Below are 14099 nucleotides of genomic sequence, written 5' to 3'. Positions count from 1 at the left end.
GAATAGTAATTTTCTTTGTTTCATTATGTCCATAAACCCCTAGCATGTAGCAAGGAACAATGCTCTCTATGCTGGCTACAATATCTAGAATAGATTTGAAGTATTGGCCATTTGCATTACTTGATAAGTGTCGTATTTACCCTATTAAATACTTATTATTCGTATGAGATTACTCAAATCTTATATAAAAAATAACAAGTACTGAATACATAATATTATATATTACATATTCTCTAAGACTCATTTACAATATTTATATTTTTTTTTTTTTTTTGTATAAGTGTAAACTTTATTAAAATTGAATTTTAATTATTCTAAATCTGGTAAAACCAAGTGCCGATTTTGTTGTAATAAAGCTAGAGCAGCAGACAGAGACCAAGGGGTGTCATCAAAGACGCATCTCCAGTGTTGTTTCCATACAGCTAAGAAAATGAAACCGAGTTGGCACATCGTTGTAGTATCTATCTGAAGGTTGTCTGCAGTGTCCTGAAACGTCACTAGGGCAGTCCATATATCCTCTGAAGTTTTGAAGCAAGAAGTTAAATTCATTTCAGCCAGAGCAGCAGACCAAAACACCCATTTTGTGGGACATCCAACTACAAAATGAAACGTATCTTCCACTTCCGTGCAAAATCGGCAGAGGGGCGAGGGAAAGCTGGTCGGATTCCAGCGAAAAAGCTTTGAGGCTACACCAATAGAATTGTGTAGAAGTCGCCACCAAGGCGTGATTGCGGCTTGAGGGAGTGGTAGTGCCCAAAAGGTCTTCCAAACAGAAGATAAAATAATTTCAGCTGGAAGGCGTAACGGTGGATGTATGTGTTTAGGATAGGGGGTTTTAGGTAAAAGTAGTATAACAACAAAGATAAAGAAATACTGTTAGAACTTGGTATCTCTTTATTAAGTTAAGATAACTAAGATTGAATATGATTAATTCTACATGTAAAAAGTGAGAGTATTTATAGACATGATACGGATAAAGAATTAGGACAGATTTATGATCAATTTGACAGAATAGATGATTACTATTTCTAATTATTAGTTTAGCCTGTTCCTAGCTTGTATTGTCAATTATGCTATTGGGATGGTTTCAGGTAGCTCTGGGCGTAGGACTATTTAGGAGACGGTACGGATGAATATAAAATCCTCTAGTTCCGTGATTGGATATTACGGCTAATAATAATATCTCAGTTAGGATAAAGGTTTACATGACTTAATGATGATCCGGTAAGTAATTGTCATTCCTTATTCAACATGCTCATATCATCAATAAACTATATTACAACCACGCCATCATTTGACTGTGTGAAGTTAATATGAATAAAGCTTAATATAAAAATCTAATCAAAGTCTTTTATTGATCTGTTCTGGGAATAATGTTATAAATGATTCCAAGTTATGTCAACATACTATTCAGGATCATATCCGATTCCTTTTACTAAAATAAAGTGACTATAATCTTATGTACAGTGGCCGTCAAAACTGGTCGCATGTTTTCATATTTTGCCTATACGCACTATCTTCTTCTTCATTTCTTAGTCTATAGCAATGAAATATAGTTCATTCGAAAGAGCAAACTCTGGACAATTATATGGTAGCACAGACATCACAGTAGAGCCAGTATACTGGTAGTAATTGGCACTTAAAGTCCGACGGTACATGCGACCAGTTTTGACGGCATTAATAAGTCAACATTTTTACACACTTTATTTAAAAAAATTAATATTTAGTCCAACGACCTTTTGCTTTAATAACTGCAGCACACCTTTTCGGCATACTTTCGATATATTTTTGGCATTCTTCTTTGGAAATGGCATACCAGGTCTGACCTATACGCTCCCATAGCTCATGCATACTAGTTGGTGGTGCCTCATAGCTATGAAATAGCTCTCTCTTTAAATGAGCCCACATATGCTCTATGGGATTTAGGTCTGGTGATTGAGGAGGCCATTCCAATGCTTCAAATGGCTGCTGGTCAATCCATTCTTTCACTACCTTCGATGTATGCTTCGGATCATTGTCCTGCTGAAACACCATTTTGGAGGAATCCAAGCCATAACTTTCCATTGTCTTGAGTAAGTCATCTTTTAAGGCCTCAAGGTAGCCTTCGCTATTCATACGATGACCTACATCAACTATCCACCCAACTCCTTCCCATGTAATGCAGCTCCAGACCATGGGGTGATTGGCACTTCAGGCCACGATGGATAAATCATAATATCTACAGCTATAGCGGAGCTAGAATAACAATCCAAAAATAGAAACTAAGGTTATAAGGCAAGCAGAATCGAATGGCGCTGTTTAATTTTTGAAGTTCCGAATATTTCCCGATTTAGTCTAGAATAATGGGGCGTTTCTTATGTGAAGCACCTTTGTTCCCAGTTAGTTTTGTATCATTTGGTACATCGGTAATTTTCAAAAATAGTAAGCACCATATAATATTTTTAAACATGTTTAACGGTCTTCAAAATATTTATGGAAGTCCATTGGATGTTTATAAACCACTTTTTTCCAGAAATTACAAAATAGCTTAATTGGAAATATGGCTCATTTGAATCTTGATGTCACGAGTTCAATCCACCCAATGACCATTTTATACTTTTGCGATAACGGATTAAGTTTTCCCTTTTATTTATTTTACAGCTGAAATGTTTTTGTAGGTCACAAGAACTTCTTTTTGAGGGTTGATGTTGTGATAAAGAAGTCAAAAAAATGGTGTAACAAAGAAGTCAAAAAATGAAAAAAGTCAAGAAAATGTTAAAGGTCAAAAAAGTGAAAAAGTCAAGAAAATGAAAAAAGTCAAAAAGAAAAAAAAATTAACAATATAAATATCCCAACTATTTAGATGAAGAAAAAGGACAGTACAGTTCTACTCACATTTTTATTTTATATATTTTATTCAATAAACAGGCAACCTTCTCATAAAAAGTTCCTGATCCCTTTATTTTTTTTTTATCTTTACCTTTATTTGATCTTAATTAAAAGATCTGGTGGTCACTACAGTACCTTACTTTAAAAATTTCAAGAAAAACTTCTCTAAAACACTCAACTCAAAACACAAACCAACAAAAAATAGCAATAGAAAAAATTAAAAGATAAAAGATTATAAAAAATGTTAAAAAGATAAAAAATGTTGAAAATATAAAAATGGTCAAAAAAAATAAGAAAAGCAAAAAAGAAAAAAAAATATCATACATATGTATATATCCCATCTTTTTGTGAAGAAATTGTTGGTCAGTTTAAATAAATCATATGTTTTTACGCAGTAAATAACAAACTTTAACAAGTCCCTGTTTACCTAAACTTTTTACTCTACTTTAACTTTTATCAAGAAACATCGTATTGATCTTACACATAAGATCTGGTGGTCACTACTTATCAAACATCTGCTTAAACCCTATATAAAACAACAACTTACAAGGCAATCACAACCTTAAATTAAGCTTTATAAGCAAACTTAACTCAAATTAACTCACTTACAGAAAGACAACCTTAAATAGCAGCATAACTATATGCTAACTTTAATTTGCAAAGCAAAAGCGCTATTATCATGTGCTCTTGCTTAATTATAATTTTTCTTTGCCTAAAAAGTACTCACTGTTGTGATTTTTTCACTGCACCTACCATGTGTTGTAGAACAGAGTCTGATCATAACGGACATTGAATAATCACAACTAAAAGAAGTATATTAAAATTGATAAAAGATAATAATTTAAATCTTTATTAAATAAAATATACTCTTCTTCTTTTTTATATAAAACTATCACTATTAGATTCATTCTATAAAGTAAACATGAATACTAAATAAGTCATGATCTTTACTATTCATCATTTCCGTAAATGAATAATAATGGATCAGGTACCTAGTCAACTTTGATCTGACTGGAGGCATTTCATATAAATATATCTTTCCTCTCATTGAAGATGGGACAATTCTCCCAGATCAGTTAAAGAACAATAAGATCTATAAAAACAACGAATTAAAATTTTTCATAATCGATTCAGTGATCATTCTTCAATCAAACGTGTCAATTATTGGATCTACGCTCATAACTACTCATTTACCCGCCAATTGATAGAAGAATATAAGTAGTAGACTTTGTAATGATTTCTTTTTAACAATTAAGATTGTCTTAAATAAAGTTCAGTCTCAAAAAGTATTCTTTTGGTTTATCTTTGTTATTACCTTTACCAGAACATAACACTATGAACTATAAACACACATCGAAAAACAAAAAAAGTAGCAAAGAAATGTACCAAATCCAATAAAAAATAATTTACAGTTTTTTTTTAATTCAAATTATAATGAGAATAACACATTTTATTAGAACATTTAAATTTAACTAAGAATAGATTTGTAATCAACAAAACATTATAAAAACGATAAGCATTAATATTTTTAAATGATATTCAAGAATAATATCACGATATTATATAACAGTATATAGGTTATTACTGTTGTAGAACAGTAACTGATTGTAGTTAGCGTTGATAAATATAAGTCTTAATACAAGATCATAACTAAAATAAAATAAAATACAAGTTTATTTAAATAAGATCATACAATCAATTCCAATTAAACATGTTCTTTTAAAATATGTATTGTATTCATGAGAGTTCTTTGATAAGAAGAAGTATCAACTAAAATAACCAAATCCAATCCAATGTCAGGAATATTGCTAATCTTTCACGTAATTGAAATAACGCGTAAAATAACGTTATTCAAATCAGTGAGGAATTCCCAGAATAAAAGATAATCTATGACAGACATACAAAAGAACAAATGAAAAGTTTTCATAATCATAAATAGAGATGACACTTGATAAAGCACCTGAAAGAGTAGAAGAACGTTTACAATGCAAGATATCAAGTCATTCACTCAATAAGATATAAATATCTGCCTTCAATTAGAATAATTTTTACTTTAACTTAAACTGAAATAAAGATCAGACTCGAAACGTTCACAAACTGTTTCTTTATTTTTGTTTTTACCTCTTGTTTTCTATTATCTTAACAATTACAATTAGTTTTTTTACGACTAATGTTTGAACCATAATGAAGAAATAACGATATTTTAAGAATCGAGGAAGCAATGTGATCCTTACATAATATCAATGATGTTATTTAGTTAAAAAACTTAGTATCTATATTACATTCATCAAAAGATGCTTAGAAATAAGCTTCCATTTGGTATGCATGCTCGGACAGTGGATGATGCCACTTTGCAAGACATCCTTGTTATAGCATATACGCTAAGAACCCTAAATCGGTCGCAAAAATTTTGGCGGCCATATCGATGTTTCATATAACTGCCATACATCAGTAATGTTAGAATTCAAGAAACATACAAAGGAGTTGTCGATTGCTAATCCTTCACAAAAGTAAATGAGGGCAAGCTGAGGAAATCAGATGCTTACAGTGCCAGATGAGCTCCAAAATTCAATTTTTCAGATTCCATTCAAACTTCTACCCAATATAGCGTACTATTGGATAAGTCATTTCCCAAAGTCTCGGAGTGTGAAATCAAATATTCGCTCCGCAATCATAAAAAAAGTGCAGACATGCTATAAATTTAAGGGTCACATAAAATTGTTTCTATTCGATGGTTTTTAGTAAAAATTTGCATACCATAAGCTCTAACTGATTAAAGTACTTGTGCAAAATCTCCGCCAAAATCTCCGAAATTACTATTTTTTTATTGCTGTTTTTAACATATTTCTCTTCATCAAATACAGATATTTTAGCAAAGCTATAACACCTATTGTTGGACCATATAGTTACACAAATGTTCAAAGCCTTATTAAAATCTGTAAAGAAGTCATTGATATAGAGCGTGCCCAAAAAAATTGCATACCGCCTATTTTCAAGCGCAGATATCTACAACAAATAGTCGGAATTGGAAAACGAAAATGGTACCAATCGATGCGCAATGACCAAAAATATATATTTCCATATTTGGAATGTAGTTATAGCGCCGATTGAACCGTAAATATCATGATTTATCCATCGTGGCCTGAAGTGCCAATTGTCCCAGACCATGATATTGCCGCCTCCATGCTTGACGGTTTGCTGTACATGTCGCGAGTTCAATTCCTCATAGGGTAGTTTCCATGCATAAGCCTTTCCGTCGGATGCAAAACGATTTACTTTAGTCTCATCAGAGAATATGACACGTTTCCAGTCATCCACAGTCCAATGTTGGTGCGATTTGGCCCACTGAAGGCGTTTCACGATGTTTTGGCTGCGTAGCAAAGGTTTTTGAGGCTTGACAAACGCTATAAAGCCAGCTTTTTTAAGAACGCGGCGTACGGTACTGTCACTTACTGACATTCCAAATTCTTCTTTTAGAGCTTTTTGGATCTCTACAGCGTTATTTTTTCTTCCTAAGGTGACTAATCTCCGGATGTAGTTCACCATGCGTTGGCTAATTAGAGATGGGCGACCACCTTCATCAACATTTCCACTCATCTTAAGAGATGAGCGGTACTTCTGAACAGTGGTACGACTAACACCAACTTGTTTTGCTATTTTGCTGTTTGACTTCTTGGATCTCAGCAATGAGTAGATGTTGTTTGCTTTGTCATTTGAAATTGCACGCATGTCGGATCTGCAATGGTATAATGTCTTAATGGAGTGCTGCAATTTAACAAAAAAACACTTACATGTAAATAATATTACGATGAAAGAAGAAAGAGAAGAAAAAAATATGAAAAAATTGCAATTAAGCCACATTTTTGTGACTATATTATGTTACTTACAAACGCCGTCAAAACTGGTCGCATGTACCGTCGGACTTTAAGTGCCAATTACTACCAGTATACTGGCTCTACTGTGATGTCTGTGTTACCATATAATTTTCCAGAGTTTGCTCTTTCGAATGAACTATATTTCATTGCTATAGACTAAGAAATGAAGAAGAAGATAGTGCGTATAGGCAAAATATGAAAACATGCGACCAGTTTTGACGGCCACTGTATCCTTAACAGTATGGTTTGAGGGATATCTTCTAGGAGCTTGTTCCAGTTGCGGCGTATAGCCTGAAGAGGAACAGACCGAATGGCTATAGACTTACCATATCTTGGACGTAATAACCAGTGAGAGCTAGATGGTAGCCAGTCAGAGTCTCTGGGGGAGAAGAGCACAGGAGGATAAGCTCCTTGCTCTGGTGTATTTTGATAACAGCAAAAGAAGGTTGGGAGTTGCAAAGTAGCTTCCGAAGGACCTGCCGACGGGAAAAGCTCCCTTGCAATGGCCTTTAGTTTGGTGGATCTAAGAGTTCGAAGAACTAATGTATTGCGTGTTTGTTCCCAGGAGAATAGGTCAGATAGCAAATATCTCAAGGATAGTGTGGAAAGTTCCACTGTAGATGGTCTCCCCGATGCGGGGTGTATCGAAGTCAGTATCGCAGAAAGGGGTAAATCCAGAAACCAACGCACCGGCCAGCCAGGAGAAAGATCAAAGGAAGGAAGACGACAGATAAGGGTCATCATGCGACCTAATAAAGGGGATCGTGATACTAGCGACCGGTAGCTGTTAGGATATAGCATGATCGGTAAGATAGATGTATGTCCAGTGTACAATTGCAAAGCACGGACCAACCAAGGCGATACAAAATCTGAAGGCCGATGACGACCTAGAAGACGTTGGGGATGGTTGTAAGTTTGATGCCGTCGGACTTTAAAATTTCTAATTTCCTTATTTGGAAATCGACGATTTTCGGAATATGAATGCTATAATCGATATAGTATAATAGCATTATGCATGTCGTTGTCCAGAATGGATAAGGTGTCGCCTTTGTATGAAGAGGGTCGCATGTTCGACCCTTGTGTATGTAATTTTTTTCTGAAAGTTTTAGCAGTCGTTTTTTATGTCTGAATTTTTGCTTTTTGTAACTTAACTATTTTAAATAAATTTTTTTTTATTTCGCGTTTCCCCCCTGTTTTTTTCCCCTTTTTTTTTTCTTCCCTTTTTACATCTTTCAAATTAAAGTTAGTATATCATGTCTTTTATCAATATCTCTACCGCAAACTACACCAATCCTGCTGGTATTCGCCGTCAAAGACCTGTTACTTCCTCCAACAACCCCATTGCTATCGTTGATTCTGATGATGAAGTTGAAGAAATAGAGTTAGAAACCGAACAAACTTCAGATTTGAATCAAGAAGTTATTTCTATCAATAATGACGACAATGAAGAATTATTGGAAATAGAAGCTTTCGAAGTTGACGATGAGGCACATAATAGTAATATTTTGCCGGATAATTGGAGCAGAGATCAAAACGTTCCCATTATGACAACCAGAACTTTTTTTTTAACTTTTGGAACTGAAGAAGCGTGTATGCAGTAAGTACAGAAGTATAACAAAGTACTCTTGTATGCAATATTAGTAACTCTTTTTTTTTATAAATTAGGTTCTTTATTAACAATGGAATTTATTATGAAAGCAACACAGTTTATCGTTGTAATGGTGATGAAGGAAGCATCATGTACTTGGAGCAAACAGGAGGTATTCCACGTTGGAGATGCAATGGAATCATAGTTAATCAGGAAACTGGTGAGAAATGCTGCAATGGGCGTCAAGTTGCTGTACGAAATTGTCATGTTTTGACATGTCAATAAGATAACAGTCTTATCATTCTAAGCTAAATCTTTACAAATGAGTTTGAATAAGAATAGATCCTGATAATTACCAACTGCCCTGAACAGCCAAGTTTCACTTTCATCTCAACAGTTGATTATTTACATCAGTTTATAAAATTTTTCTTATACATGTCAAATCATATCGGTCGTAACTATCTCTTGTCATTTAATCTCAGGTCTTGCTCAAACTAATATAAATAGCCTTGGAATCTTTCTTTAATAAAAGTATTCGACTTTAGAACTATTGTTCGGTCTCGTTAATTCTTCTTTTTCATATTTTAAATACTTAAAAACACTTCAGAAATGCTTCCTTTTTTAGTAATCGCAGCTTACCAACCTATGATACGCTATCCATCCTTTACTTTTGGAGCTTGAAAGTACGTCGCATGACAATTTCTACCATGGTTGGATGCTCACCATATGCTGTACGTGAAACTTTGAAAGATTGGTACCAGATTTTACAAGAAGATTTACAGCAGAACGACTGCAAAATCGGTGGTTATGATGTGGATGGAAATTCAATCGTGGTAGAAATTGATGAATCCAAGTTTGGTAAAAGAAAGTATCATCGAGGACATCGTGTGGAGGGTGTTTGGGTGGTAGGTGGTGTTGAAAAAACACCTGAACGAAAGTGTTTTCTTGTGGTAGTAAATAATAGAAACACTGAAACGATGGATACAATCATTCGAAATTATGTTGCCGATGGTTCCATAGTACATACAGATTGTTGGAGAGCATATGAAAATATGGTAAACCTTGGAATGAACTTGGTACATCGAACTGTCAATCACAGTGTGACATTTCGTGACGGCGATGTCCATACCAACACAATCGAAGGTAAGCATAAAATTGGAGTGTACAAGCGTTTATAGCTTTAGTTTAATAAAATTTTTCTAGGAACTTGGAATGGAATAAAAATCAATGTAACTCCTGCCCTTAGAACAAAGAAAATGGTACCTTGGCTGCTTATCGAATTTATTTGGCGAAGAAAGCACCATAACAATATTTTTGGGGGTATCATTGATTGCCTTAAGAATGTCAGTTTTGATCGAGCTCAGCGTAACCCAGCATGGTTAACTGAGCTTGCTGCAGAAGAATAATAACAATAAAAAAAAATTAAACAAAGCTCAATAAAAATGTCCTCAATAATATTACCTACAGAGAGCAAGCATTATTAATATACTTCGTCAAAAAATATCCAAAAGCATTACTATTGTTATTTTGTAGTAAGTTTGGTTTGGGTTGAGTGCTTTAGATGAGTTTTTCTTGAAAAATTTTAAAGTAAGGTACTGTAGTGACCACCAGATCTTTTAGTTACGATCAAATAAAGGTAAAGATAAAAATAATAAAGGGATCAGGAACTTTTTATGAGAAGGTTGCCTGTTTATTGAATAAAATATATAAAATAAAATGTGAGTAGAACTGTACTGTCCTTTTTCTTCATCTAAATAGTTAGGATATCTATATTGTTAATTTTTTTTTTCTTTTCGACTTTTTTCATTTTTTTGACTTCTTTGTCATACTATAATCAGTTAAATAAAATAAAACCTATACAAAAAAAAGGATACACAAAGGAATCAATTTAAAAAAATAGCTCTTACATAAACACGCCTACAGCATTCGAACAAAAATACCGATTGCATGTTTCGAACAGGTGACCTCTTCTTTCGGAAGTAGGCACTCTAGCCATTCCGGACAACGACTGGCATAATTTAAGTATGTTATGCCAATTATATGCTTCATAGTTCGAAAATTTCCGATTTCCAAATAAGGAAATTAGAAATTTTAAAGTCCGACGGCATCAAACTTACAATTAACCTTACATTCCCCATTCTCATGCCATCGTGTAGCAGATCGGAGCATAGATTGGTGTGTGTCAGCTCGTATACGTTCGTCTATTAGAGTCTGTAATCGCTGACAGGTTTCCTCATCTTGAGTTTGGAGCCGTGCTTGCTGCAACTTGTCAATTTTGTTCTGGAACCTTGCCCGGGAGCCATGACTGTAGCGCTTTGCTGTTTGTTGTAGGAGCAATTTGAATCGTTCCCAATGAGCTTGTGGTGAGCATTGTTGTTTATGAGTATTATAGCTAGCAGATGGAAGTGAAAAATCATTAGGTAAAGAATTAAAAAATAGAGATACCGTTTGTTCTATAAGAGCCACAAACTCCTTGTCAGATAACAAGGTGGGATTAAATCGCCAGGCTCCTGGGCCAACATCCTGTCGGTTTCCCAACAGGTCCACTGTAAGTAGGCAATGATCAGTCCATGATTTCGGAAGAAACAGCTGTTGTGCGTTGGATACCCTGGACGCCAGAGAGTGGTGATGATAAATATAATCGATAGTAGAGTTTGCAGAGCCACGATTGAAGGTTGGAGCAGTATTGTCGAAATTGTTACAAAAATGTGTTTGCAACCAGTCATACCATGGTTTTATCTTTAGATGGTTGATGCTGGATCCTTGTTGAAGAGAGATGTTGAAATCTCCTAAAAGTATCCATGAATCCTCAGCCATGCTTTCCACAGAGGGGAGGAGCAGGAAAGATTCATAGAATGTGAGCCGCTCAGCAGGTTGGGCGGGGGCATAAATATTCATAATATGGCATAGTGGCTGATTGTTAGAGTCAATGACTGATGCGGTAATGCAACGTTCGTCGACAGATATTGAGGAATTGATGAGAGAGTAGGAAGGATTGAGGCATATAATGGCACAATGCTTTGTAAGAAGTGTAGAGCATCGAGGAAAAATGAAAGACGAGAAATAGTGGCACTGATCGTCCGTAAGATGGTCTTGAGAACGAAAAGAGGAGACTTCTTGAAGGCATAATATGTCGATGTGTAAAGAACGGGAACGAAGATAGTGAGTGAAAGATTTTTGTATTGGTTTGTCAGCCTCTTTGAAAATGCTGCGAGCATTTAAGGAAGCAATTCGTAGTGTTTTATGATTCATTACGCCCTAAGGGCAGAAGAGTTTACAGGTGCCCCTGATTGCTGGGACTTAGTAGAACTTCTAGTGTCGATTCGGTGACGTTTGGTCAATAGTTGCTTTCCTTTTGCAGGATGATTTGTGCTAGTTGACATCTCTTCTTCTGTGTCTACTTTCATGGACAAACCACTTTCATATGGTGCATATTTTGAGGCAAGAGTACCGTTGTGTGATTGGGGATCAAAAGGTTCCCGCACTTTCTCTACTTCCATGTTTGAGGGTTCATGATCAACTGAATCATTTTCTAATATGTCATCCAGTGTCATGATAAGCGCTGTGCTCAACTCTTCTGTCTCCTCAGTATTTTCTTCAGGTGTATGAACTATGATATCATCTTCAAAAGTGTTGTTTTCGCTCGTCGTCTGTGTCGCTATAAGATAGTTGTCCAGTTCCTCTGATTCAGTTACAGGCGGTGTAGTGCAGTAGCGCACAGTGTGCCCTCTAATTCCACAGTTAGAGCAGAGTCGTTTGACTAGAGAGGGACAAGCACCACGAATGTGACCAGATTTTCTACAGTAATAGCATACAGGAGAGGCTCCCTTGAATGATGCAGGTACATAAGTATCCCAAGCTGGTAGATAGAGCATTCGGTCAAGTGGGCGGATAGTTAAGGCATCTTCGGATGGTGTGGAGACATCCATTAACACGGACAGTTTGCCTTCAAAATAGCCACCACAGAAGAATTGTTTGATTTGACATACTTTTCCATAATGTCTAAGAGAGAGCAAAAGTTCTTCAAGCAGTTTATCTTCTTCCGGAATGTGCAAGAGATCCATTTGCACTCTAATCAAATTTTTGGGCTGGTCCCCTTTAGATGGAGCTGCCTTGATCACAACCTTTTTGTGGGTAATGCCTAAATTGATCGCTTTGTCTGTATTTACAGCTTCGCGAAATTTAGCTTCGATCAAAAGTTCCTTATGGTTTCGGCGATGGTCATATTTGCTGATGTTTCGGAAGCCATGTACAGCTCCGATTTGATCTTCAATGCATTTGTATGCCTGGGTGTAATGGTCAAATAAAGATGTTGGAAATGAGAACAAAACTGAGCCAGGAGTCAGAGTTTGTTGGACAATTGATTGAGCTTTTTGCGCTATAAGAAGACGAGAAATGTCGGGAATCTCATAAATTATTTTAGATGTGGTAAACTCGCGAGGGTCATTGGTGACATCACGACGCTGTATGGGTGTGACGACTTTGGCTTTATGGCCTCGAGCCACAACATCGCTCCAGGATAGGTTATTCCCAGAGTCAAGTTCTGTCATCTTTTATACCTACAATATTTATATTATTCAAGTTCAATACTAAAATTGACCTTGAACTCACTTCGGTCCCTGAATAATTTTATTTCCTATATAAAGGCGTAGTTTGATTAAATGGGCTCTCTCGCTCGTCTTGAAATCTAATAAAGAGGTTACATAGAGACTCATTCACTAGTTTTCAAGTACTATCTCCTTTTAGTTCTCAAATTTTTATCTGCAAATATCTCAATAAGGCCGCTAGTTGTGTAAAGGTTATCGGCCTTGTGTTCTCGTTTTTTACCATTGCTTCATATGGTGGTAGTCGTGTTACAAGAGACCATAGGCTTCTGATATCTTCTTCTTTGATGACATTAGTTGATGATATCAAAGCAAGAACATTCGAAGCAAGGTGGTGGGTATTTACACTTCTGTGCCTTTGACTTGAATGATTCAAGTAGTCTGTGGCAACTATAGGATAAAAATCCTTGCTAAATGAAGCGAAGCAATGATAACCCCAAGGGTTATTTGAACATCGCTTCAGGTACTGATTTAAAATCCTTGATGTTTTTATAATCGGCAGTTTTGATGTCACAACGTGGATTTCATTGGTGGTAGTGTCTTCAAGATGATTGTTTCCTAATGAACTGCCAAGGAAAGGAGTAATGGTATTATCCTTGAGGATATATCCACCCACGACCAAAAGTTCATATAGTCCAATAAATATGGATAACTCTTTGAACTGCTTGTTCATATTGTTCTTTGCCTTTACTTTTGCTGATGGTGTAAGCGAAATATCGGAAGGCAATATTCCAAAAGCACAGTCGTCTGTTAAGGGTTGGTTATCCGCAAAAAAATCTAAGCTTGTAACCAATACAGAGCAGTGATTGAATTTAATAATATAGTTGATAAACTGTTCAACGTCATGTAATATGCTGCTGTCTCTAGTTAATAATTGGATGAACGCAATTTGGTCAATAGACACAGCTTGATATTTGTAGTTTGCTGGAATGACTTTTTAAGTTCGACACGGAGGCAACAGTGATTGGGATTTGAAAATCCACGAAATGGCACAGAGAGTATTGTAAAGAATTTTTACGTCCATCACATTTGCACTAGACAAGTAGCCACTTCCATTTACTCTTCCAAGCTATTGATATACTATCTAATGATATCTGTTCGGTAGTAGTAATCGCAAATATATGCTTTCAATTGCCAGTATCTGGGATATGACGTGCTCCTCCA

General features: G+C 35.5%; 5 protein-coding genes across 5 annotated transcripts; 4 read left to right on the top strand and 1 right to left on the bottom strand.

The window, feature by feature from the left end:
* Positions 1–1961: 1961 nt before the first annotated feature.
* RO3G_14638 (uncharacterized protein) lies at positions 1962–2072 on the top strand (the record flags this gene model as incomplete). Its single annotated transcript, XM_067669222.1, has 1 exon — positions 1962–2072. One exon carries the CDS (start codon positions 1962–1964, stop codon positions 2070–2072), a length of 111 nt encoding a protein of 36 aa, XP_067525323.1.
* Positions 2073–7996: 5924 nt separating this feature from the next.
* RO3G_14637 (uncharacterized protein) lies at positions 7997–8616 on the top strand (the record flags this gene model as incomplete). The annotated part of the gene is made up of 2 exons (XM_067669221.1): positions 7997–8340; positions 8409–8616. The coding sequence occupies 2 exons, from the start codon at positions 7997–7999 to the stop codon at positions 8614–8616; spliced, it is 552 nt and encodes a 183-aa protein (XP_067525322.1).
* A 422-nt stretch (positions 8617–9038) lies between these two features.
* RO3G_14636 (uncharacterized protein) lies at positions 9039–9737 on the top strand (the record flags this gene model as incomplete). The annotated part of the gene is made up of 2 exons (XM_067669220.1): positions 9039–9474; positions 9535–9737. 2 exons carry the CDS (start codon positions 9039–9041, stop codon positions 9735–9737), a joined length of 639 nt encoding a protein of 212 aa, XP_067525321.1.
* Positions 9738–11225: 1488 nt separating this feature from the next.
* Positions 11226–12881, bottom strand: RO3G_14635 (uncharacterized protein; the record flags this gene model as incomplete). Its single annotated transcript, XM_067669219.1, has 2 exons — positions 11226–11528; positions 11610–12881. 2 exons carry the CDS (start codon positions 12879–12881, stop codon positions 11226–11228), a joined length of 1575 nt encoding a protein of 524 aa, XP_067525320.1.
* Positions 12882–13579: 698 nt separating this feature from the next.
* Positions 13580–13741, top strand: RO3G_14634 (uncharacterized protein; the record flags this gene model as incomplete). The annotated part of the gene is made up of 1 exon (XM_067669218.1): positions 13580–13741. The coding sequence occupies one exon, from the start codon at positions 13580–13582 to the stop codon at positions 13739–13741; it is 162 nt and encodes a 53-aa protein (XP_067525319.1).
* Positions 13742–14099: the final 358 nt, after the last annotated feature.

The sequence above is a fragment of the Rhizopus delemar genome, genomic scaffold, assembly GCF_000149305.1.
Source record: "Rhizopus delemar RA 99-880 supercont3.14 genomic scaffold, whole genome shotgun sequence".
In the NCBI taxonomy this organism is placed as follows: Eukaryota; Fungi; Mucoromycota; class Mucoromycetes; order Mucorales; family Rhizopodaceae; genus Rhizopus; species Rhizopus delemar.
The sequence above is the reverse complement of the archived record's forward strand: the minus strand, read 5'-3'. Positions and strand labels throughout refer to the sequence as shown.